General features: G+C 53.6%; 1 protein-coding gene across 1 annotated transcript in view; it reads left to right on the top strand.

Annotated features, from left to right (window-relative positions):
* The window catches only part of GRM7 (glutamate metabotropic receptor 7), a 176956-nt gene that overhangs the window by 134713 nt on the left and 18321 nt on the right, over positions 1-23922 (top strand). The window contains exons 8-9 of the mRNA XM_050979261.1: positions 967-1902; positions 23014-23260. Coding sequence (XP_050835218.1) covers positions 967-1902; positions 23014-23260 — 1183 coding nt within the window. The remainder of the gene's footprint in view (positions 1-966; positions 1903-23013; positions 23261-23922) is intronic.

Below are 23922 nucleotides of genomic sequence, written 5' to 3'. Positions count from 1 at the left end.
CACACACACACAGAGCAGCTGCTGGAGCCACTGAGGTGCTGCTGGGCTGGGAATGGTGCAGGAATGCCAGGGCCTTCCCAGGCTTCCAGGCTGGACAGTTTCCCTGGGGCTCCAGTCTAAACCTTCCTTGTTCCTGGAGGCTGGAGAGTGGCTTCAGTCTGGCATGGTTTGAAATGATTTGTGAGTCCAGTTTTCCACAGTACTTGGGAGCCTTTGCTGCCTACCTTGGAGTTCAGGACTCTCCAGACTGCAGAGTAAGTGAGACTTTCCATGTATTTAATGTAATCATTTATCATTTGCATTCCCAGAAGCACACGTGGTATTTCAAAAGCTGAGTGCGACTTTGAAATGAAATATTATCTAATTATTGCGTTTTTCAGTCATGATCATTTTATTTGTCCTTCATATTTCTCACTTGGCTCCTGTAGCAGACCTTCCCCCATTGTCACTAATCCCGTGCCCTATAGAAAGACATTCCCACCTCATTTCACACCCTCCCCTGGTCAGGAGCAGCTCCAGGAGGGGAGATCTCTGCTCTGTCTCGGTAAGAAGCCCCAAGGTTTGTGGGAAGCAGCCTTGCAAATGCAAGTCCTGCCTTCCCTCAAGGTTTGCAGTGTTGTTAATAATAATAATTCTCATGTGTTTTATCTGGGCTTGGATGTCATTCCATCAGATTTAACAAGAAACAGAAATGAGAAATGGAGGCAGTGAGCACAGTTAGGGCTCACACAGAGGCACCAGGGTGTGGTTCTGGGGCTCTGCCCATGGGAACTTTATCCACTTGGGGTTTGTGTGTTGGGGCTGCCCTGAGTCCCCTCCCTTCCTCCCCAGCTGATGTCTGTGGCTGCCAGCCTTAACCCTGAGCCTTTTTGCAGTGGGTAGGGAGTGTGTGTGCCGTGCCCCCCTCGGTGTGCAGCCAGCCCTAAGCCAGGCCTAACCCCGAGCCTGTTTGTCCCTGTCCCACAGATCGAGGAGATGCAGTGGGGCGGGGGCGTGCGTGCCGTGCCCCCCTCGGTGTGCAGCCAGCCGTGCCGGCCGGGCGAGAGGAAGAAGATGGTGAAGGGCATGCCGTGCTGCTGGCACTGCGAGCTGTGTGACGGCTACCAGTACCAGGCCGACGAGGTCACCTGCCTGCTGTGCTCCTACAACGAGCGGCCCAACGAGAACCGCACCGGCTGCCGCTCCATCCCCATCATCAAGCTGGAGTGGCACTCGCCCTGGGCCGTCATCCCTGTCTTCCTGGCCATGCTGGGCATCGTGGCCACCATCTTTGTGGTGGCCACCTTCATCCGCTACAACGACACGCCGATCGTGCGCGCCTCGGGCCGCGAGCTCAGCTACGTGCTGCTGACGGGCATCTTCCTGTGCTACATCATCACCTTCCTGATGATCGCCAAGCCCGACGTGGCCGTCTGCTCCTTCCGCAGGATCTTCCTGGGGCTGGGCATGTGCATCAGCTACGCGGCGCTGCTCACCAAGACCAACCGCATCTACCGCATCTTCGAGCAGGGCAAGAAGTCGGTGACGGCGCCGCGGCTGATCAGCCCCACCTCGCAGCTGGCCATCGCCTCCAGCCTCATCTCCGTCCAGCTGCTCGGGGTCTTCATCTGGTTTGCGGTCGACCCGCCCAACATCATCGTGGATTACGATGAGCAGAAAACTATGAACCCCGAGCAGGCCAGAGGAGTGCTCAAGTGTGACATTACGGATCTACAAATCATTTGTTCCTTGGGTTATAGCATTCTGCTCATGGTGACGTGCACTGTGTATGCCATCAAGACTCGGGGGGTCCCAGAGAATTTTAATGAAGCCAAACCCATTGGATTCACTATGTACACTACCTGTATAGTATGGCTTGCCTTCATTCCAATATTTTTTGGCACTGCCCAGTCAGCAGAAAAGGTAGGTGAGCGTGCCCAGGATCCACTGCGGTTGCAGCCGTGTGCTGGTGCTCAGCTTCCTGTGGATTTCCAGCTGAGCTCTCCAGGCAGCTCGTTCCTGACTCTGGGCAATCTGTGGCACTGTTTTCCTTCCCCGTTTAGCTCGTGGGCCATCCATTTAAAAACTGGCAAATGATCAATAGCAATCACGTTAGCCATTAGTTTTATTGTTGCATCTGTTTCAATTGTTTCTTTACAGTAGGATAAGTGGGAATTAGCTGTCATATCACCCACAAAGAGGCATCTCCTAACTAAATCGTTTTGATTACAAGATGTAAGCAAGAGAACTGTCAAAAAAATACTCAGGTGGGCTCCTGTGCCTCTGGGCCTGAGGGCAGTGTGGAGTCTGAGGAGTGCTCTGCTCACAGAACAGCCCCAGGACACATTTACACCACGATGTAAAGGGCCTGTCCTGAGCTCCAGGGGCTGAGCCCAGTGGCTCCAGCTGATGCTCCATGATGGAGATTCACCTTGGCTTCTCCCTGGAGAGAAGCTGTCATTTCAGAGGGATTTGGTAAACACCACCAAGCCCAGTATTTAGAGAGCAGTGGCTTTACTGGGCTGTCGTGAATTGCTGTCAGTCTGTTCTACCCTTCCACCCCAGCCCAGCTTCTGTCCCTGTCCCTGTGTCCCTGCAGGGCTGTGCAGCTCCTGGGCTGTGGGACCAGAGCTCAGTGCCCAGCCCCTGCTCCTGGGGCTTTCCCCTCCTGCCCTGCCCAGGGCTGTGCTGCAGGAGCTTTGCTGCTTTTCCTCCTTTTCTGGCTCTCCTTTTGGGTGGGGGTGCAGGGATTGTGCTTTTTGGTGCGTGCCACTGATTTCCTGTCAGATATTTCCTCTGGAAAATATTGTGCCTTAGCTTGGCCACGCACGTCTGCTGAAATGGAAATTGCACCTGCTGAAAAATCTCATGCAGCACGATCTCTTCAGCTGAGGAATGGGGTTATATATAACACTGGGGTTCCAGGGGATGGATTTATTTTACTCTATCGATAAATACAAGCATAATGTTGTTGGGTGGAAGGCATATTGTAAACACCTGCCTTGTTCAGGGTAGAGAATAACACCTCCAACAACAAAAAACCGAACCCTGAGCAAAGTGCTGCAGGTAATTCATAAAAGGTGAATGATTCAAGCAGGAGCTGCTGCAGCAGGTGGAGGAAGGCCAGAAATCTGAGTTTCTCCAGGATGGAGATGAGCCATGAGGCACATGGAGGTGGCACCTGGTAAAAGCCGATTTCAGATGTTTGAACAGCTTGAGTTCACTCACCCTGTTTCTTTGTCCACATCAGAGATGGAGAGAAGGCATGGCTGGTTGTGATTTATGGGCTTTGATTGGTGATGCAGCACGTGGATCCCAGGGATGTGGGATGTGCTCCTCCTTCCCACTGTGCAGCACCCCTGGGGTTCCATGGCTGGGACACAGAGCTCCCAGGGCCTGCCTGGGCACTGTGCAGCTCTGGGGCTGGGTTATCCTGGATGGATTGTGTGCCCTGCTCTCCCTGCCTGGGCACTGTGCAGCTCTGGGGCTGGGTTATCCTGGATGGATTGTGTGCCCTGCTCCCTGCCTGGGCACTGTGCAGCTCTGGGGCTGGGTTATCCTGGATTGTGTGCCCTGCTCTCCCTGCCTGGGCACTGTGCAGCTCTGGGGCTCTGTTATCCTGGATTGTGTGCCCTGCTCTCCCTGCCTGGGCACTGTGCAGCTCTGGGGCTGGGTTATCCTGGATTGTGTGCCCTGCTCCCTGCCTGGGCACTGTGCAGCTCTGGGGCTCTGTTATCCTGGATTGTGTGCCCTGCTCTCCCTGCCTGGGCACTGTGCAGCTCTGGGGCTGGGTTATCCTGGATTGTGTGTCCTGCTCTCCCTGCCTGGGCACTGTGCAGCTCTGGGGCTGGGTTATCCTGGATGGATTGTGTGCCCTGCTCTCCCTGCCTGGGCACTGTGCAGCTCTGGGGCTGGGTTATCCTGGATGGATTGTGTGCCCTGCTCCCTGCCTGGGCACTGTGCAGCTCTGGGGCTGGGTTATCCTGGATGGATTGTGTGCCCTGCTCTCCCGCCTGGGCACTGTGCACTCTGGGGCTGGGTTATCCTGGATTGTGTGCCCTGCTCCCTGCTGGCACTGTGCAGCTCTGGGGCTGGTTATCCTGGAGCATTGTGTGCCCTGCTCTCCCTGCCTGGGCACTGTGCAGCTCTGGGCTGGGTTATCCTGGATTGTGTGCCCTGCTCTCCCTGCCTGGGCACTGTGCAGCTCTGGGGCTCTGTATCCTGGATTTGTGCCCTCTCCCCTGCCTGGGCACTGTGCAGCTCTGGGGCTGGGTTATCCTGGATTGTGTGCCCTGCTCTCCCTGCCTGGGCACTGTGCAGCTCTGGGGCTGGGTTATCCTGGATGGATTGTGTGTCCTGCTCTCCCTGCCTGGGCACTGTGCAGCTCTGGGGCTGGGTTATCCTGGATTGTGTGCCCTGCTCTCCCTGCCTGGGCACTGTGCAGCTCTGGGGCTGGGTTATCCTGGATTGTGTGCCCTGCTCTCCCTGCCTGGGCACTGTGCAGCTCTGGGGCTGGGTTATCCTGGATTTGTGCCCTGCTCCCTGCCTGGGCACTGTGCACTCTGGGGCTCTGTTATCCTGAATTGTGTGCCCTGCTCTCCCTGCCTGGGCACTGTGCAGCCTGGGCTGGTTATCCTGGATGGATTTGTCCCTGCTCCCTGCCTGGCACTGTGCAGCTCTGGGGCGGGTTATCCGGATTGTGTGCCCTGCTCTCCCTGCCTGGGCACTGTGCAGCTCTGGGGCTGGGTTATCCTGGATTGTGTGCCCTGCTCCCTGCCTGGGCACTGTGCAGCTCTGGGGCTGGGTTATCCTGGATTGTGTGCCCTGCTCTCCCTGCCTGGGCACTGTGCAGCTCTGGGGCTGGGTTATCCTGGATGCATTGTGTATCCTGAAAATGCTGTGTCAGCTTGGTGGAGCAGCTCTGGGATAGGGTTTGTGCTGCCCCTGCTCAGAAAGGTCCTTCCTTTAGAGTGTGTTTGATGGAAAGCCACTGTGGCTTTTAGCTGAAGGAGGGGAGATTTAGACTGGATACCTGGAAGGAATTCCACCCTGTGAGGGTGGGGATGCACAGGGTGCCCAGGGAAGCTGAATATTCCCCCATAATCTCATTTTCTCAGATTGTGTCATTGGGCTATGGAGACAGAGCTGTCATTGTTATGTTTTCATGTTTCAGAGAGGTTCTGCTGCCTCAGAGCTCTGATTGCTTTTATTTAGTAATTGTGCTGAGATTAAACAAATACATTGCTGGATGTTCACAAGCCAGTGAGAGCTGTCAGCGTGCTGAAATGCATCCTGCCAGTGGGGTTCTTCTCTTGAATGATCTCCAGGGCTTTTTTCAAGTTAAAAAGTTCCAATTGTGCCTCTGAGTGAGGGGTGACCATTGTTCAGCCGGTGTGGTTGTCCTGCCTGGGAGCTTTGTTCTTCCTGCAGCGATGAGAAACAGGGAAAAGCTGAAATAGGGAAAAGAGCTGACACCTTCCATCAGCTGATTTCTGCATGAACTTTCAGTTGTAAACTGTTGGGGTTTTTTGGGGGGTTTGTAGTTTTGTAATGAAATTTGAAGTGCCTAATCCCATCAGCTCTTCCACCTTCCTTCTTGTTTCTCTGGGTTTTTTTCAGTGCCCCTTTTATTCAAATCAATAAGCAGGGCAAGTCAGGCATATTTGGCAGCAACACTTTTACTTATTGTGTTGAGTGTTCCATAAATACTATAATTTGAAGACACATGCAAAATGGGTCCTTGTTCAGATTAAATAATGTCACATTAGCACAGGAGCACTTCAGTCTCTGTGCTATTTTTTGGTGGAACTAAGTTACCCTTCAATTCTCTGTAACACAAATAGCAATTAGCCAGGTAGGACACACTTTTATTTTCTCCCTTGGGAAGGCTTGGGCTGACAGTTGCTATAGCAACTCTACATGTGTGGATTTGGGAGGTATGAGGAATTTAATGCAACATTTGTTGGAGTTTCACACTGTGGGATGGTGGAGGAACCCAGGCTTTGAGGCTCCAAGGGAATGTGCCTGGGTCTGCCACGATCTGGGGCTCTCCCAGGGACAGCTTTTGTGCATTGCAGCTTTTGTTTCAATTTTTTTATCATTTTTGTTTAAAGGAGGATTCTGACACCAGGAATTTCTCATTGATGCACTTTCACTTCACCCTTCACTTTATTATCTGCATGTTCAGATGCTGCAGTTCTTCATTCCATCCAGCCTGGAGTGTATCCCTGAGAGCAGCCTGGAGTTTGGGGATCTGGCATTGGAGCTGTCCTGAGTCAAGCCTGAACTGAAGAGCAGCTTCAGCTCAAGGCAGCTCAGACCTCCAGGCTGGAGCCACGAGCTCTGGAGAGCCCCAAAGCACAGGCTTTTCAAGAAAATCCACTTCTGTGGAGTACTGGAGTTCCACCTTTTAATTGAGGAGAAATTAGGTGTTCTCTGAAACCCAAGAGCGAAATACTCAGTGCAATTTTTGGAAAGCCAATGGCCTTCACTACAAAGGTGATCCTGGCCTTGGTTTTTATGAGGTTATGTAACAACACTGCTGAAAAGTGTATAAAAACCCTTGTGAAAACCTTTGAGTGTCTGTAGGGTTTCAGTTCTAATTTCTGCAGAACTGAACAAAAATTCCAAGCACAGCTCCCGGGCAAAGTTCTCTGTGAGATTTCCTTGATTACCTCCTGCATTTACTGCTCCCCCATGGCAAGGGGGCTGTGAGCAGTCACACCCCAGCCAGACCAAGAGGTTTTTAAGGTGTCACTGCTGCCAGTGGTTTAACCTTAGCAGGAGCTCAGGATTTCCACCTGTGTGGCTGAAGTGCTGCAGGAATCCAGGCTCTGGAGCTGTTGATCTCTGTTCTCCTGTTTTCCTCTCCCTGGTGCTCTGGGGGGAGCTTTGTTCCCTGAGCAGACCCAGCACCCTCTGGCTAGGGCTGGGCTATGGCCTCTGAGGCTCCTGGAGGAGAGAACACCCCAGGAAATACAGAATATTCCTGGCTGGGCTGGTTCCCAGTGTTCAGGGTCCCTCAGGAGTCACCAGGAGCTCTGGCACCAAGACTGGAAAAGGGAAAGAAAAATGGCAAGGGAACCTTGGTGCCTGAACTTGGGGACCTGGGATTGTGGGTGTCCCCCAGCTCACACTCCTCAGGTGCAGAGGAGAGAAGGGGGGATCTGGCACTGGAGTCTGGGACAGGTTCTGGAGTTGGCACTGCAGCTGGGCGTGCCAGGGATGGGGAAGGAGCCTCTGCTCCTCACGTGGGGTCCTGAAAAAGCAAAGACATTTGGGAATAGCAAGGTTCTCCAGAGTGCTGGATTCCCTGCCAGGGCTCTCTGGGAGGGGACTCCTGCCTCTGCTGGGTCCTGGCAGAGAATTCCCCCCAGGCACTGCCCGGGCTCAGCAGGGCCACTGGGGATGCAGGTCTGTGACTGTCTGCAGCCAGGGCAGGCATTGAAAGGCAGGGAAGAGCACACGTGCACGCTCAGAGTGGAATAAGGGCTGATTGCAGTAATTAGATGCTCCTCAGAAGACCATAAATTAACGGTGATTATGATTCTTGGGAGAACAGAGGCAGAAGGTGCAGGTAACGTGGCTCTGCTTTATCACATTTGCTGCATTGTAATGCTCCTTTAATGTTAATATGTACTTTTGTAGTAAAACCTAATTGCAAACACTGAGCAGGAGGAGCCCAAGGCCACAATCGTGTTCCACATAATTACCTGGCGGGGGGGCTCCCCCAGCCAGCAGTGCCACCAGCAGAGCAGGGAGAGCAGGCACAGAGCTGTGCAGGGAGGGCAGAGTTGGGGATGAACCCCCAGCCCACGGGGTGAAATGTTTGGGTTTTGGAGAGCTCTCTGTGCCAGGAGCAGCCAGGACCATGCTGGGTTTGCTGTGCAGGGAGGGCAGAGCTGGGGATGAACCCCCAGCCCACGGGGTGAAATGTTTGGTTATTGCAGAGCTCTCTGTGCCAGGGAGCAGCCAGGACCACGCTGGGTTTGCTGTGCAGGGAGGGCAGAGTTGGGGATGAACCCCCAGCCCACGGGGTGAAATGTTTGGGTTTTGGAGAGCTCTCTGTGCCAGGGAGCAGCAGGATCATGCTGGGTTTGCTGTGCAGGGAGGGCAGAGCTGGGATGAACCCCAACCCACAGGGTGAAATGTTTGGGTTTTGGAGAGCTCTGTGCCAGGGAGCAGCAGGACCACGCTGGTTTGCTGCTGTCTCATGGGGGACACAGGCTCAGTTAAGCAGAAGTGACTTCATCCCTGTCCCCAGGGGCTGCTGTGTCACCAGGAACCCTTTGAAGCCTATGAGTGGCTGCTTTGATGTCTGATCTTGGCACTGAGGGATCTCTTTGCTGTGGTAATTCCAGCCTTTTCCATTCCCAGCTGTGCTGAGGAGACAGAAAACAGAATTTATTTGGAAGATAGGAACACAAATGGAACCCGGAAAGGAGAGGGCATCACAGAGGTGGAAATCCCAGAATATCCTGAGCTGGAAGGGACCCACAGGGATCCCCCAGCCCAGCCCCTGGCCCTGCCCAGACACCCCAGATCCCACCCTGGCACCCCAGAAGCGCTGTCCAAAGGCTCCTGGAGCTCTGGGGCTGTGCCCATTCCCTGGGCAGTGCCAGCACCCTCTGGGGATGAACTTTTCCCAAAGTCCAGCCTGAGCCTCCCTCCATGGTGCTGGGGCAACCCTGGCAGCTGGACCAGCTCCTCCCCAGGCTGCTCTGTGTCCATTGGGACCATTCAGCAGCTGCCCCAGGTGTGGGCAGGCTCCGTGGGACTGGAGCAGCAGATTTGGGGACATTTTGGAGCTTTTCCACCTGTGAGCCTGGCTGTGGCAGAGGCACTGGCCCGTGGCTCTCAGCAGCACCAGCTTCAGGTAGGTCCCAGCTGCCCCTGCCCTGTGCACACCCTTTTTGTCACAAAGGAGAAGTGGGGAAGGAAGGTCTCTTTTTCCCGTGGAATTTCTGGTGCACACTTAACTGCCTCTGGCTAAAAAGCAGCACAATTTTAAAAGGAAAAAACGTGTAGGTGTTTAATGCATAGTGTTGACACGTACTTTTTTTGTTCCTTTTTTTTTTTTGGAAAATGTAGCATTGCCAGGAGGGTTTTGTGTCTGAAAAGCCGACCCTGCCCAGGCCCTGGCAGCCCTATCAGCAGTTCTTATCTGCAGCACCAGCTGACAGCCCCTCACCACCAGGAAATAATTGCTGTGGAGTCCGGGCAGTAATTACTGTGCTGATGAAACTTTCCTCTCTGCTTGCCTTGTGAGATCTCTGAGTGTCAAACCCACTGGACTGACAGCATCATTTCCCTTGCACAGACCCTGCCGTGCTCCTGGGAGGGCCTGGGGGTCTCCACTTTGCTGAATTGCTGAGGCAGCCAAGGGAAAAGCTCAGCCTTGCAAAGCCCTGGCTTGGGACTAAGGCTGAGCAGTGCTGGGCTCGGGGTGGCCATCCACGGGAGCCGTGGCTGTGGAGTTACAGAACAGCTCCTCAAAGTTAGTTAGGAAGGAATCAATCCCAAAATAAGCAGCTCCGGGCAGGGGAGGGTCAGTTTGTTTGTGTTCTGTGGGCAGTGTCCATCTGTGACCCTGGATTTCCCCAGGCATGGTGAGCCCAGCCGTGGGGGCCCAGAGCCAGGGTGAGAGTGGCACCTCAGGAGGTGATGTGCTGGTGAATTGTGCTGCTGCTGCTGGGCTCATGGGGGGATTTGGTGATCCCAGGGGTGACTCTGTGATTTCAATGAGTATTTTGCTTTTCCTGTGGATGCAGGGTTAAGGTAAGGGCACCACAAAGATGAGGGGGCTCCCCTGAGGCACTGACACATCCCTGCAGCCCTGAGCCTCTTCCAGCTGCATGTTTGAGCAGAGCCCCGTTTCAGGGGCTCAGGGGGTGCTGTGGGTCACTCCCTGGGGCTCTCCCTGCAGGATTGTCCACTGTAGGCTCAGCCAGAGGGCAGGGGGCTCTCCTGGGGCTGGGGGATGGAGCTCAGGGTGAGTTCTGCTGCAGAAAGCCCCAGCTCCCTTTGCTGCTGCTTTGTTGGAGTGGGTTCATCACCCTGCAGAGCATCCAGAGCACACAGAGCCAGCCCAGCCAGATCTGAGAGAGCAGAGCTCAGCCAGGCTCTGTCCCTGTGTTGTACAAACACAATCTGTGTTTAGAGGCAGAAATAATGGCTGCTGATTCTGAGCTCATCAGCAGCAAAGCCTGGAGGGCCCCTTCAGTACAACGGCAGTTATGCAGATGGTTCCCAATTTCCTTGCTGAAGGTGGATGCTGGAGTCAGGGTTTGCTCTCATCAGGGCTTTCAGCAGCAGGAATTGGTCCTTGAGCACTTCTGGTCCCTCCTGTGAGTGGGTGATGAGAGCAAAGGGCCCCAGATGGAGCAGCCCCTGCAGAAGGAGCATCCCTCATGGCTGGAGTGGAGGTTCCCTCCTGTTAGTTTTAGAATAAAGAGGAAGAAAAGGAAGGCAAAAGGAAAACTGCCAGGGGAGGAGCAGGAGGGGCCAGGGGAAGTCTTGCTTGGAGTGAGTTCGTGGTGTCACAAAGTGAGTGATATCCCAGGGGCACTGCCAGGGCACCCTCCTGCCCAAAACCACTGTGGGTGAAGAGAGCATTCAGCCTTGGAGTCAGCTATCCATGGAATGGGTAGGAAGGGAACTAAATCCCATCCAGTGCCACCCTGCCATGGCAGGGACACCTCCCACTGTCCCAGGCTGCTCCCAGCCCCAGTGTCCAGCCTGGCCTTTGGCACTGCCAGGGATCCAGGGCAGCCCCAGCTGCTCTGGGCACCTGTGCCAGGCCTGCCCACCCTGCAAGGGGACAATTCCTTCCTGATATCCAATCTAAACCTGCCCTCTTTCAGCCTTTCCCTCCAAAATGAGTAAAAAACCCCAAGCTACGGGCACTGGAAAGGGAATCTCCTCTCCACACAGCAGGGCCCCTGTGGAACCTGGAGAGCTGCTCTGACACCATCAGCTGCTTTGAGCACAGTACAGCTGGACACAGCTGGACACAGCTGGCTTTGCAGGAGGAGAACAGAGCTGCTCTGCAAGGACCATCTCCAGTCCAGCAAGGCCAGTCCAATGCAGAGCTAAAGGTAGGACTCTGTGTGTTAGAGATGGGTGCAAAAATATCAACTGGCAGGATTTATTTGTTGTTTGAAGTGGCTTAAGCAGGCATGTAATAATAACAAAAAGAGAAACCATCATGCTCAGTCATAGAAACTGCCTCATGTTTTGTCTTTGAGGCAGAAGGTTAAAGAGAAACAACAGTGAATTCTTGTAGACGAAAGCAAAAAATGTGAGTCCCAACCCTACCATGTCCCAAGTGATTTGGGGGGTGTTTATATTTCTGCAATAACAGCTTTTCTTGCACTGTTAATTGCTCATTAAGCACCATCCATTCAGTCTTTAGCTGCCTCTGCCGCAGCAGGGAAGGCTGAGGCTTAGCCCTGCCCAGGCCCTGAGTCTCACGGTTTCACCAGTGAAAAACAATGTGCGTGTTGTAAATTGAATAACTCGAGTGTTCACAAGCTCCACGTTGGCCTTACCTCTAGAGACACTTATTTAAGAGAGGGAGTAGGAGGACAAAACAAGCGAGGAACAATATGCTCTCATCCTCCTCTTGTTCCTCTGATTTACATCTCCAGCATCAGAGCAGCCTGTAATGTTTAATGGAGATAATTAAATATCATTTGGAGACAAGATAGCTCTTTTTAGTGGTGGAGCAGCTCCTGCTGAACCTCGAGCTGGCAGCAGTAATTCAGCAGGGAGCTGGAGGGGAGAGGCACGGGGAAGCTCAGCAGACTCTCCTAGGTAGCAGGAAGGAAAAGCAATGGAAATCAATTCCTTTAGCCAAGGTGCTTAAATGTGATTAGAGCTGGAGAAAGTCTTGTGAAAACTGGTATTAGGGAGTAGTTAAGATTTATTCTGGTGCCTTAATTGGAGGACCAAGGAAGTCAAGTGATTTGATTCTCCAGAACTTGAGAATCAATGTTGTTTTAGCAGGTTTTATTGACTGGAAGATGAACTCTGATAAGGACTGGAGATAAGGAAGGGAGGTCAGGCCTGCAGATGTCCCCGGTGGTGCAGAAGGGACTGAGCCCTGCCTGGGCTGGATCTGATCAGACTGAGCCAGCCTTTCCTGGGGCACAGCCCAGCCCAGCCATGTGCCCAGCAGGTCTGGGGCTCGGGGGCTGCCCGGAGCCCAGCCCGGGGTCACGGGCTTGGGAGGTGATGCCCAAAACAGCAGGGACTGGGTCAGGTTCCAAAACAGCAGGGACGGGGTCAGGTTCCAAAACAGCAGGGACGGGGTCAGGTGCCAAAACAGCAGGGACGGGGTCAGGTGCCAAAACAGCAGGGACGGGGTCAGGTGCCAAAACAGCAGGGACTGGGTCAGGTCCCACAACAGCAGGGACTGGGTCAGGTCCCAAAATACCATTGACCGAATCAGGTCCCTGCAAAGCAGCTCGGCTTGGAGCAGAACCCAGCTCGGTGCTCTCTGTCCCAGCCCAGCTCTGTCTCTCTGTCCCAGCACTGGCAGCAGGTCCCGTTTGTCCCCAATCCCTGTTGTGTTCTCAGGCTCCTGGAGGCTCTGTCCCGCAGGGATCGGGGTGAGGGGCTGCAGCTGCTGCAGCTGTGCCGTGCAGTAGGGCACCAAACGGCTCTGGGGAGCTTCCACAGCGCTCAAGGCACCAATAACCAGGCTCTGCTTTTTTATCCTGTTCAGACTCATTAATCAGCTACAGACTCACATTGGTGTCTGCGGCTCCTTAGCGTCTGTCAGGCCAGGGATGAGTTAAACGTGTGAGCTGGTTTAGGTGTAAAACTCGGGTTTTTCCCCCCAGATAGCTCAGTCTGAGCACCCCGAATGCTCTGAACGCCCCGCAGTGAATTGCGGTGGTGTCGGGGGGGTCTGACCGACTGACTGAGTGTGGGAGGGAATCTCAGAGTTAACTCGGAGCTGGGGATGAGCACTGGGAGCTGCGGTGGGATCGTGCAGGACGAGATCACCTTTCAGGTTCGGGTGTTGCTGGAATTGTCACCGCGGCGGCTGATCTGAGCTGCAGATTTGCTTTGTTCCTGCAATGAAAAGGCAGCGTTAGATAATTAAGAGAGAAGCGCTTCCCTGATGCTCTGGGTTAGCCTTGATGCACGCGGGTGCCTCCCAGAGATACGGGGGATCGTGGAACGGCTGGAATTTGGCAGCTCCTGAAACGATAGACTTTTTGTAATTAAATCTCATTTAAATGAGCACCTAAATGATCTTGTATTTGGTGGGATTACCCATCGCCTGTTTAGCATAACAATAACCGCCCATCTGCGTGGCACAGCCCGAGGATTGCGCAGAGCCGGGGTAGGAGCGATGATGCTCCGGGCAGTTGCCATGGCAACGCTGTTCTAATTGTGACACATCAGTAGCAACAAGAATTGGCTGGCTCCAGTCAGCGCGTTAATTAAATGCAAGCTGGCAGCGCTCGGAAGGAGTGCTGGGGAGGAGGAACACCTCGGGTGCCCGGAGATCATCCCAAGCCCGGCGCTCTCCGGTGGGATGAACGATGCGGAGGGGCCGGGGGAGCCCCCTCGGGCCCGCGCAGGGCTGGGGAGAGGGGCTGGCACAAAGCTGGCTGTGGCACAGAGCCTCCAAAAGGGCATTTTCACTCAGGGAGATGCTGCTGGCTGCTGGCACAGCTTCAGGGGGAGCTCTGGGGCTCTTGGTCCTTGCAGGGGCATCTGAGCAGCCGTGTGTGGGTCCAGCCCGTGCGGGGCTGGAGCTGCTGCCCACACGCTGTGTCTGACACTCTTTTTTTGTTGTTTTGACGTTTGAATTGCTATTCTTTAATAGAAGGAGTCATTTTCCTTGTGCCAGGGTTTAAACTCCCAATGATTGCTGGTCAGGAGCAAAGGCTCTGCTGCCTTACCCAGGAATCTTCCATTCTTTCAGCAGCCCAACCACACTCCCTGCTCACTTTCACCTTAAGAGGTTGAGAGGGACCTTAAATCCCACCCAGTGCCACCCCTGCCATGACAGGGACACCTCCCACTGGCCCAGGGTGTCCCAGCCCCAGTGTCCAGCCTGGCCTCGGGCACTGCCAGGGATCCAGGGGCAGCCCCAGCTGCTCTGGGCATGCCAATAAATAAATAAATGAATTAATAACGAGAATAAATGAATTGCTGACAGCTCTGGGTACTTGGCTGCAGCCTTTGGTGCCCCAGCACATTCCTCAGTCCATACCCAGCCCGGTGGGGTCTGAGGACATGTCCTGCCATAACGAGTTTTTTTCAATAGCCAAAGCAATTTTTAAATGCTCTGCTTAAACTAATAATTACATTAGCATTTCAAAAGTCACTGAAAAAATAGCTTGCTTCATATATGTATATTTGTCATGTTCTTTACTGCCAGTACTGTGCTCCAAGGTCTTTAAAGAGAAGTAATAAGTGTGGGATTATCCTTTCCTTCTCCCCCTCCTGCATTGGCACTGCCTCGCAGTTCAAATTCCCCTGAAGGTCTGCAAGCAGAATTAGATCTTACTTTGTATGCAAATCCATGGAGCAGATTCCCAGTGTGGGCCTGGGTCCGAGCTCAGTGACACTGAGGGATGGCAGCTGAATTTGGGGGTTTGTGGGCTGGGTCAGAGCTCAGTGACACTGAGGGATGGCAGCTGAATTTGGGGGTTTGTGGGCCTGGGTCCGAGCTCAGTGACACTGAGGGATGGCAGCTGAATTTGGGGTTTGTGGGCTGGCTCAGAGCTCACAGACACTGAGGGATGGCAGCTGAATTTGGGGGTTTGTGGGCCTGGGTCAGAGCTCAGTGACACTGAGGGATGGCAGCTGAATTTGGGGGTTTGTGGGCTGGCTCAGAGCTCACAGACACTGAGGGATGGCAGCTGAATTTGGGGTTTGTGGGGCTGGGTTAGAGCTCAGTGACACTGAGGGATGGCAGCTGAATTTGGGGGTTTGTGGGCCTGGCAGGGCTGCAGCTGGAGGGCTCAGGATCCCTGAGTGGGATGTGCACCCAGTACAGCCCAGTCAGGGCAGGAGGATCTTTGTGCTGGGGCTGCCTTGCCCTGCTGGCCTGGCTCAGCCCCTCTTGTGAGGCTGCCCTGAGGCTTCTATTGCTCCTTTTGCTTTGGTTTCTCAGTATCAGCTTGTTCTGTGTGACTGGGGGACTCTCAACAGCACTTGTTTGATTTATTCTGGATTATGGATTTAATTTTGCAAGGCCGGAACACCTGAAGTGAGAGGGCTGCTTGCTGTCCTGATGTGTGGCTGTGTGATTTACTGGGCAGTGAAACAAAACTGCAGCCCCCAGGCTGGTTACAGAGCCTGAGTGGGGAGAGAAGCACCAGGGCACCTGTGCCTCTCCTCTCCAGGCTGTGAATAATGCTGGCAGTGTTCCCCAGTGCTGGCAAGGCAGAGCTGCACTCACAGTTCCCATTGCCTTGGCAACCTGGGCACATCCAGGAGCTGCTCCAGGAGCTGCTCTGGCTGAGCCTGGCCTGGCCAGGAGCCCCCTGTGCCTCCCCCAGCCCAGATCCCACCTGCCCACACCCACGGGGCTGCAGGAGCTCCTGCTGCTGGCTCCCATCCTGCTGCTCCTCACAGGAGGAGGCCGTGTGCTCGAGGTGCTTCCTGCCTGCCTTCCTCCTGCAGCTTCCTGCAGCTTCCTCAGGGCTCCGTGCAGAGGGAGGCACAGCAAGGTCTGATCCCTGCTGTGCATCCCTGCAGCTTCCAGGGGCTGTGCATCCCTGCTGTGCATCCCTGCAGCTTCCAGGGGCTGTGCATCCCTGCAGCTTCCAGGGGCTTGCAGGAGCTGTGCATCCATCCCTGGAGCTTCCAGCTCTGAGTTTGGAATACCAGAGTCAGCTCCTCCCCTCCTCCCAGGCCCTACCCCTGCCCCTGCCATGGGAAGCCATCCCCCCCTTGGCCTGGCACATGTTCTTCCCCAGACCTTGGGGGTCTTTACTCCAGGGAAAGGCACCTCCATCCAGTGTGGGAACACACAGGAACCTAAAAGCTGCTGCAGGATTTCCAGGGAAACCCAAACTCCAGGGCCTCCTGTCTTGAGCAGTAAATGCCAGCACCTCCTCTGCTCTGATGGAGCCTTCCTGGAAGAACACTGAATTCCTGAACCTGCTGGTTAGAGAGGTTTACCTGAGCACATGGGCAGCAGGAGGTTCAGCATCTAAAGGTGGGGGTTTTTTAAATGCCTTTCCATTCTTTGGGATTTTCTGACCATTTCTTAGCCCCATGTATCCTGGGTGACTGCAGACAGAAATCCAGAACCCGGGGTGGTTTCTCAGCGTGCAGATTCTCCAGAACTGATTTATTACACACGACCATTTCTGAAGGCCCTCCCCTTCTGAGCTGCCCATTTCCTTGCCCACCTGTGTGTTTACTCACACACATTAACTTTGCAGCCTGTTTGTCTCTTTATGATCAAATCCTTCCACTGACACTCCTTGTGCTCGTTCCTCCATCTCAGGTAAATGGACTTGTCTTAAAATAATTTGATCTGAGTTTATTTTCTGTTCTGGAATGCTTTAATAATTTAAGAAAAACTGGGAGAGAGCTTTGCCTGGAGTTCCCTGTGCAATGTTTGGTGAGGCAGGAGTGTGTGTGTGTGTGTGTGTGTGTGTGTGTGTAGGCTGCCTGGGCTCTGTCCCTAAAGGCAGTGTTTGACCCTGGAATGTTCCTGGGAAGGTCAGGGCCCAGCCAGGACTTCCTGCTGTGCTGCATGGCCGAGGTTGGGGTCGATCTCATGGAATGCTTCAGAGCCTTCCACAGCTCCTCTCTGGAACTGGGCCCGGGGCTTGGCATTGGCAGAGCTTGGTGACTGCAGGGCTTGGAGAGACCTGGGCTGGTGGGGACACCGTGTGCCCCTGGGGACACTGTGTGTCCCTGGGGACATTTTGTGCCTCTTGGGGACATTGTGTGCCTTTGGTGACACTGTGTGTCCCTGGTGACATTGTGTGCCCTTGGGGACATTGTGTGTCCCTGGGGACATGGTGTGCCCCAGGAGGAGCCCTGTGCCAGTCCCAGCCCTGTGCAGTGCCCCCCACCCTGCAGAGGCACAGCCCTGGGGTCTCATGGTATTTTCCTCAAAATCTCGAGCTGGGGCTGGCAGGGTTGGGTTTTTCTCCTTTTACATTGAATTATTCAATAGCTGAAGTGAGTAAAATTAAAGATTTCTAGACCAGTGACGTTTGGAATATAAGAAGGATAGCAAAATCTGTTTCATTTGAACTCTAATCTCTGGTCATGTATAAAATGAATAAAATGCAATAAGTGTGGAGAAATATGATTTACAACAGCAGCCAGAGTCTGGCTCTGAATTCCCGAAAATGCCAAGATTGTGTGTCAGTCAATTTAGCAGTGCAGTGGCGAGGGGGAGCAATGAAATGAAGGCTTGCTCTTTTTTTCCTTTTTTTTTTTTTTTTTTTTGTTTTGTTTTTTGTTTTTTGGAAGAAGTGACAGATGAAGAATTATTTCTAGCTCAAAAAAGCCAAGTGCTCAGCCCATGAGAGAGGGAAAAGCCATTATTGTAATAATAGAAGTGGAGGATGTACATCACTCCTGCTGCACTTTGTGTTTGTCTCCTTTGGTGATGTGTAACTTATTTTAGAGCTATGATCACAAACAGGAAAGCCAAGCAAGAGACGTCAGACAGTTCTGAGCACTGATAATGGGATTTCTGGAGCTCTTCCCTCTGGCTGTGCCTGAAATCCAGCCAAGCCCTGACTGAAATCTCTGGGTGACCCAGCAGGGGTGGGAGGTGTCAGGACCCTCCTGCACAGGGAGCAGCTCATGGCTGGGTCCTTCATCCACTGCAGACTGTGTCCATCACCTGTGGACACCTGGTCAGCAGGGAAGGAGCACCAGGAGAGGGGCCTGCAGCTGTGGCTGTCCCTCTGCTGTCACCAGCCAGGCCAGGGATCACGGCCCATCCCATCCCCTCCCATCCCATTATCCCACCCCTCCCTCAGTGGGGCATGGCACCCTCACCCAGCAGGGCAGAGCTCAGTGCCAGGGGCACAGAGCAGCAGCAGCAGGAGGGACCCAGGGGAGCAGAACCTCTCCTGCCCAGGGCTGGGGGTGCACAGAGCTCACTGCCAACCTCCCTGGCCTTGCAGGGTCATTTCTCCTGCCCATCCCTGACTCTTCTGTGCAGGGACAGTGAAGCCCCAGCTCCAAACCCCTTCAGTCCCCTGCTGGCCTGAGCCAGGGCCAGCCCTGTCCTTGTCTTGGGCAGTGACTCCCAGGTGACTCCAGGCAGCTCCTGGGCCCCCTTGCTGTCTCTGAGCCTGCCACAGAAAGCCAAGGCAGCACTGGAGGGTTCTGCTCAGTGCTGTCTGTGTGGGGCTGCCTCTGATGCTGCTTCAGTTCTGTCTCAGCCATCAGATGCTGCTTGAAAGCAGCACTTGCTTTTTTCCATTGCTCCTCTGTCCAATTATCTGGCTAATTTAATTTCCTTCCAGATAAGCTGTTAGAGTTTCTCTCACAGGCTGGAGGGACAAAATTCCTCCTCTCTGCATCTGCATCAGCACCCTCAGAGCAATTCAGCATTTGCTATTTTGAATTATCACACAAGTTATGGATATAGCCCGTAAACGTTTATTTTTGGTGCATGCAAATTTCTTGCATAAGGAGGTTCCTAATATAAGGGAACAAGCTGTATAAAATATTTAGCTGGAATAACTGAGATTTAAAATACAGACATTCACTTCAGCTCTCCTCCACATGTTTGCTGTGATCCACGAGCTGGCACACTCGATGTGCTGGGTGCTCTGGGGACGTGGCAGTGAGTGGTGGCTCTGACAAGGTGACATCGAGAGCAGCAGTTTCAGCCTGCAGGCACTGGGAATTGGGAATTTGTCCTTTCAGTCCTGCTCACTCCGTGCTGGCTGCTCTGCGTGTGGCCCCTGCCGGGGAGCCTCTCTGGGAACATGAGTGAGTTTTCCTGTGGATGGCTGAGCCTCCTGCTGCCAGCAACGTGCTGGGACAGGATCCCCCAGCATCCCTGCATCCCTGCTGTGGGGGCTGCCAAAGGGGCTGGGACACGGCTCTGCCCTCAGCTGGCTGGACTTCTAGGGGCTTCTGTTGGAGGGATTCTCATTTTGTTGGCATAAATTGTTGTTGGGAATGAGGAATTGTTCCCTGGCAGGGTGGGCAGGCCCTGGCACAGGTGCCCAGAGCAGCTGTGGTGCCCCTGGATCCCTGGCAGTGCCCAAGGCCAGGCTGGACACTGGGGCTGGAGCAGCCTGGGACAGTGGGAGGTGTCCCTGCCATGGCAGGGGTGGCACTGGCTGGGATTTGAGGTCTTTATTCACATAGCCAGTTCTTTATTCACATAGCTCATTTCTACAGGAAATATCAGAAGGCACCGTGTTAAACCTAACTGGTTAACAACACACTGAAACCCAGTTTGGGGGTCAGTACATGGCCTTTGTGGGTCAGTAAATGCTCTTTGTGCCTGTCCACCAAATCCTTCTGTTCTTGGACAGTTTGCATATTGTGTTCACTAATTGCCTTGGGACAGATTTCTTGGTTTTACAGGTGCAAATGGTTCTCTTACAGAAGGGTTTGTGCTGCTAGCTGCTCTCACTCTGGTTCTGGTGCCAGCTGCTCTCACTCTGGTTCTGGTGCCAGCTGCTTTCACTCTGGTTCTGGTGCCAGCTGTTTTCACTCTGGTTCTGGTGCCAGCTGCTTTCACTCTGGTTTTGGTGCTAGCAGTTTTCACTCTGGTTTTGGTGCTAGCAGTTTTCACTCTGGTTTTGGTGCTAGCAGTTTTCACTCTGGTTTTGGTACCAGCTGCTTTCACTCTGGTTTTGGTGCCAGCTGCTTTTACTCTGGTTCTGGTGCCAGCTGCTTTCACTCTGGTTTTGGTGCTAGCAGTTTTCACTCTGGTTTTGGTGCTAGCAGTTTTCACTCTGGTTTTGGTACCAGCTGCTTTCACTCTGGTTTTGGTGCCAGCTGCTTTTACTCTGACTGCTGCCTTGGCTGGAGCAGCAGGGCCCACCCCACATTTTATAATGTCTGTACCTGCATGCCCCAGGTGCTGGCATGGGCAGGGGGGTTTGGGGTTCCCAGGAGGGCACAGAGCTCCTGCAGGAGGGGCAGTGCCCTCTCCCAGCCCTGGCACCCCCAAATCTCCCAGGGCATGTTTGCACTCTGGTCCTTTCACCTCCTGTGGTTTTGCAAATGCATGGTGCAGGGGAAGCTAATTTTAATTTTTATTAAAAAGTGTTTCTCATTCTTATATTTGCACAACATAATGTAGAGAATGAGATAGAATCTTCAGATGACCTGGAAAAGCCTTCTGGGAGATTTATAAACCGTCTACTTCATCTGTAAGAGCATTTGTTTTAATTCCCAAGTAAAAGTGAGATAAATTGGCTTGTAATAGCACGAGTCCAAAAATATCTCAAGTTACCACTTTATTTCCATATTGCAACATAACACAATTCAGTGCATAATTAGAAAGCTGAATTGGGGAAGAGGAGCAGTTTCTCCTGATTAGACTGAAGGCAAAGCTTTAGCCTGCAAAAAGGGTTTCTGACTCCTAAAGGGACTTTTCAAAGCTCTGCAGCTCTGAGTTAAGTTGTTCTAGAAACTGGAAGTTCAGTTCTTCTGGGCCAGCAGCTGGAAATCTCTCCTGGCTTGGCAAAGGCAGAGGCCTGATCCTGCAGTGCTTTGCTTCCCAGAGAAATCACAGTTCGTGCAAAATTAGCCATTGAAGTATTTTGTTCTATAAAAATTGCCCGTTATTAGATGTGTGTATTCCAGACCAGTCCAATTTTCTCTCGAGGTTTTGAAGGCAATTTTTGTGATTTGCATGAATAAAGCAAGAATCTGGAAAACATAAAAATCTAAAATTCAAATGGAAATCACTTATGTAAAAGCAGTGATAAAATCTAGGTGCTTTTGCATGTGAATGATGTCCTCGGGTTGGGTTTTCTCCAGTGCCTGCTTCAAAGTCGCTGCATTTGCAATGCAGTGTGTGAAGTCGGGATTTGTCAGAGTCTGCTGGGGAGAGAAGGAGATTGGGGTGAGGGTGACCCTTCAGAAGGGTTTGTCCTTCTGTCAGAGCAGATGTGCCTTCAAACCCTGCAGGGGAGTGGTTCTGGGACACCAACTCCAGACTGGTTTTAGAAAGCCTGGATTTCCTCTGGCAACTCTTCCAGTCATGGGATGGGACCCTAAATCCCAGCCAGTGCCAGCCCTGCCATGGCAGGGACACCTTCCACTGTGCCAGGCTGCTCCCAGCCCCAGTGTCCAGCCTGGCCATGGGCACTGCCAGGGATCCAGGGGCAGCCCCAGCTGCTCTGGGCACCTGTGCCAGGGCCTGCCCACCCTGCCAGGATCAATTCCCAATTACCAATCTCCCATCCAGCCCTGCCCTCTGGCAGGGGGAGCCATTCCCTGTGCTGTCCCTCTGTCCCTCCAGCCCAGGTAAATTCTCTCTCTGCAGTTTCTTGTAGCTTCTTCAGGCCCTGCAAGGCCACACTTGTGTCACTCCAGAGCCTTCTCCCCTCCAGGCTGGATGAGCTCTGTCCCAGTTCTCATTCGTGTCAACTTTCAGCATCTCTCACTAAATCTGCATCTTAATTTCTTAATTTAATCTCAGGTTTGGGAGCTGCCAGGTTCAGCAGGCAGCTGTAAAAGGCACGCATGAGTTATTAGAGTCCCATTGTCAGTTAAATCTGATCCTTTGTACTCTAAGTCACCCATTTGCATTCATCTAAAATGCTTCCCAAGAATTTATCAGAAGAAGTGAAATAAGAAATGAAATAGTTTCACGTAAACTGCATTTTTATGTCTGACTGGTAAAACCACAAAGCAGAGATAAAACACATAAAACTGAGGCTCTGCATAATAAGCATATCTATTAGTTTCCCTTATCTTTAGGCTGCTCCCATTTGTCATGAGAAGCTTTGTGTGTCACTCATCCCTCCTTGTTCTACAAACTCTCTTTTCTGCCTCCCTTTTATCTCCCATCAGCGTTTGCCAGGTGGGAGCTCTGGAGGTGCTGCCAGAGACCCCTTTGATTAAATAATCATCTCACCTTCAACCCCTTCCCTGCAGGAGAAACAAACCCAGCTCCTGAGCCCTCCTGCTCTGCTGGGCTCAGGATGGAGGGGAAGGCTTGGATCCGAGGCTGAGGCAGCTCCAGCCAGAGCAGCTCCCCTGGGGCAGCCCCTGGGCACAGCAGCTGCTGCCTGTGCCGGGCACTGCTGTGGGTGCCCCTAATTACTGATATCACAATTAAACCTCTGGGAACTGGGGGAAGGCCCCTGAAAGGCCCAGGCACTGAGGCTGTTGGTGGATCAGGCAGGGCATTGTGTGGGATATCACAGTGGCTGAAGGGGAAAGGTCTCAGCTCACTCATCTGCACTGCAAACTGGTTAAAAATTGGTGTAAAATGGGGGTGGGTGTGTGAACTGCTGCAGCCTGGCCGGGCCTGTGGTGTGTAATGTGAAAACTGGTTAAAAATTACTTTACAGCTGGTGTTTGTGTGTGAGGGGCTGCAGGCTGGCCAGGCCCGATGTGTAATGTGTGCAAATTGGTTAAAAATTACTTTACAGTGGGTATTTATGTGTGACCTGCTGCAGCCTCCACCCATGGTGTGAAACACATCCAGACTGGTTAAATCCCCTTCCAACAGGTACTTATTTATGTGTGAAGGGCTGCAGCCCTGCCCTGGTGTGTAACACATGGCAACTGGTTAAAAATCCCTTTTCAGCAGGTATTTGTATGTGTGTGAGGAGCTGCAGCCCTGCCCTGGTGTGTAACACGCCCAGACAGGTTGCAGTCCCTTTCCAGCAGGTATTTGTGTGTGTGAGCAGCCCTGCCCTGGTGTGTAACACGCCCAGACAGGTTGCAGTCCCTTTTCAGCAGGTATTTGTGTGTGTGAGCAGCCCTGCCCTGGTGTGTAACACGCCCAGACAGGTTGCAGTCCCTTTCCAGCAGGTATTTGTGTGTGTGAGCAGCCCCAGCCCGCTGGCCCCACACGTAACCCCTGTCTGTTGTCCGCAGCTCTACATCCAAACCACCACGCTCACCATCTCCATGAACCTGAGCGCGTCGGTGGCGCTGGGGATGCTCTACATGCCCAAGGTTTACATCATCATCTTCCACCCCGAGCTGAACGTGCAGAAGCGCAAGCGCAGCTTCAAGGCGGTGGTGACGGCGGCCACCATGTCCTCGCGCCTGTCGCACAAGCCCAGCGACCGCCCCAACGGCGAGGCCAAGACGGAGCTCTGCGAGAACGTGGACCCCAACAGTGAGTACGGGCTCTGCGGCCCTCCCTGGCCTCCTCCTGCTTTGCTCCGTCGTGGCCTCTGCAGCTCTGGGCTGCTCTTGGAACTCTCTGCTCTTGGCTCTGATTTTCGGGTGGTGCCATTTGGTGGTGGCACATCAGGAGGGGTTGGGAGCTGTGAGGGACTCGTGGTGCCCTGCTTTCACTTTGAGGGGGAGGGAGCAGCACATCCCTGGGCACAGAACCCTGCACATCCCTGGGCACAGAACCCTGCACATCCCCGGGCACAGAACCCTGCACATCCCCTGCACATCCCCTGCACATCCCTGGGCACAGAACCCTGCACATCCCTGGGCACAGAACCCTGCACATCCCCTGCACATCCCCGGGCACAGAACCCTGCACATCCCCGGCACATCCCCTGCACATCCCTGGGCACAGAACCCTGCACATCCCTGGGCACAGAACCCTGGGCACAGAACCCTGCACATCCCCTGCACATCCCCGGGCACAGAACCCTGGGCACAGAACCCTGCACATCCCCGGGCACAGAACCCTGCACATCCCCTGCACATCCCCTGCACATCCCTGGGCACAGAACCCTGCACATCCCCGGGCACAGAACCCTGCACATCCCCTGCACATCCCCTGCACATCCCTGGGCACATCCCCTGCACATCCCCGGG

The sequence above is a fragment of the Serinus canaria genome, chromosome 12, assembly GCF_022539315.1.
Source record: "Serinus canaria isolate serCan28SL12 chromosome 12, serCan2020, whole genome shotgun sequence".
Taxonomy (NCBI): domain Eukaryota; kingdom Metazoa; phylum Chordata; class Aves; order Passeriformes; family Fringillidae; genus Serinus; species Serinus canaria.
Note: the sequence above shows the minus strand (reverse complement) of the source record. Positions and strands in the feature narration are given on the sequence as shown.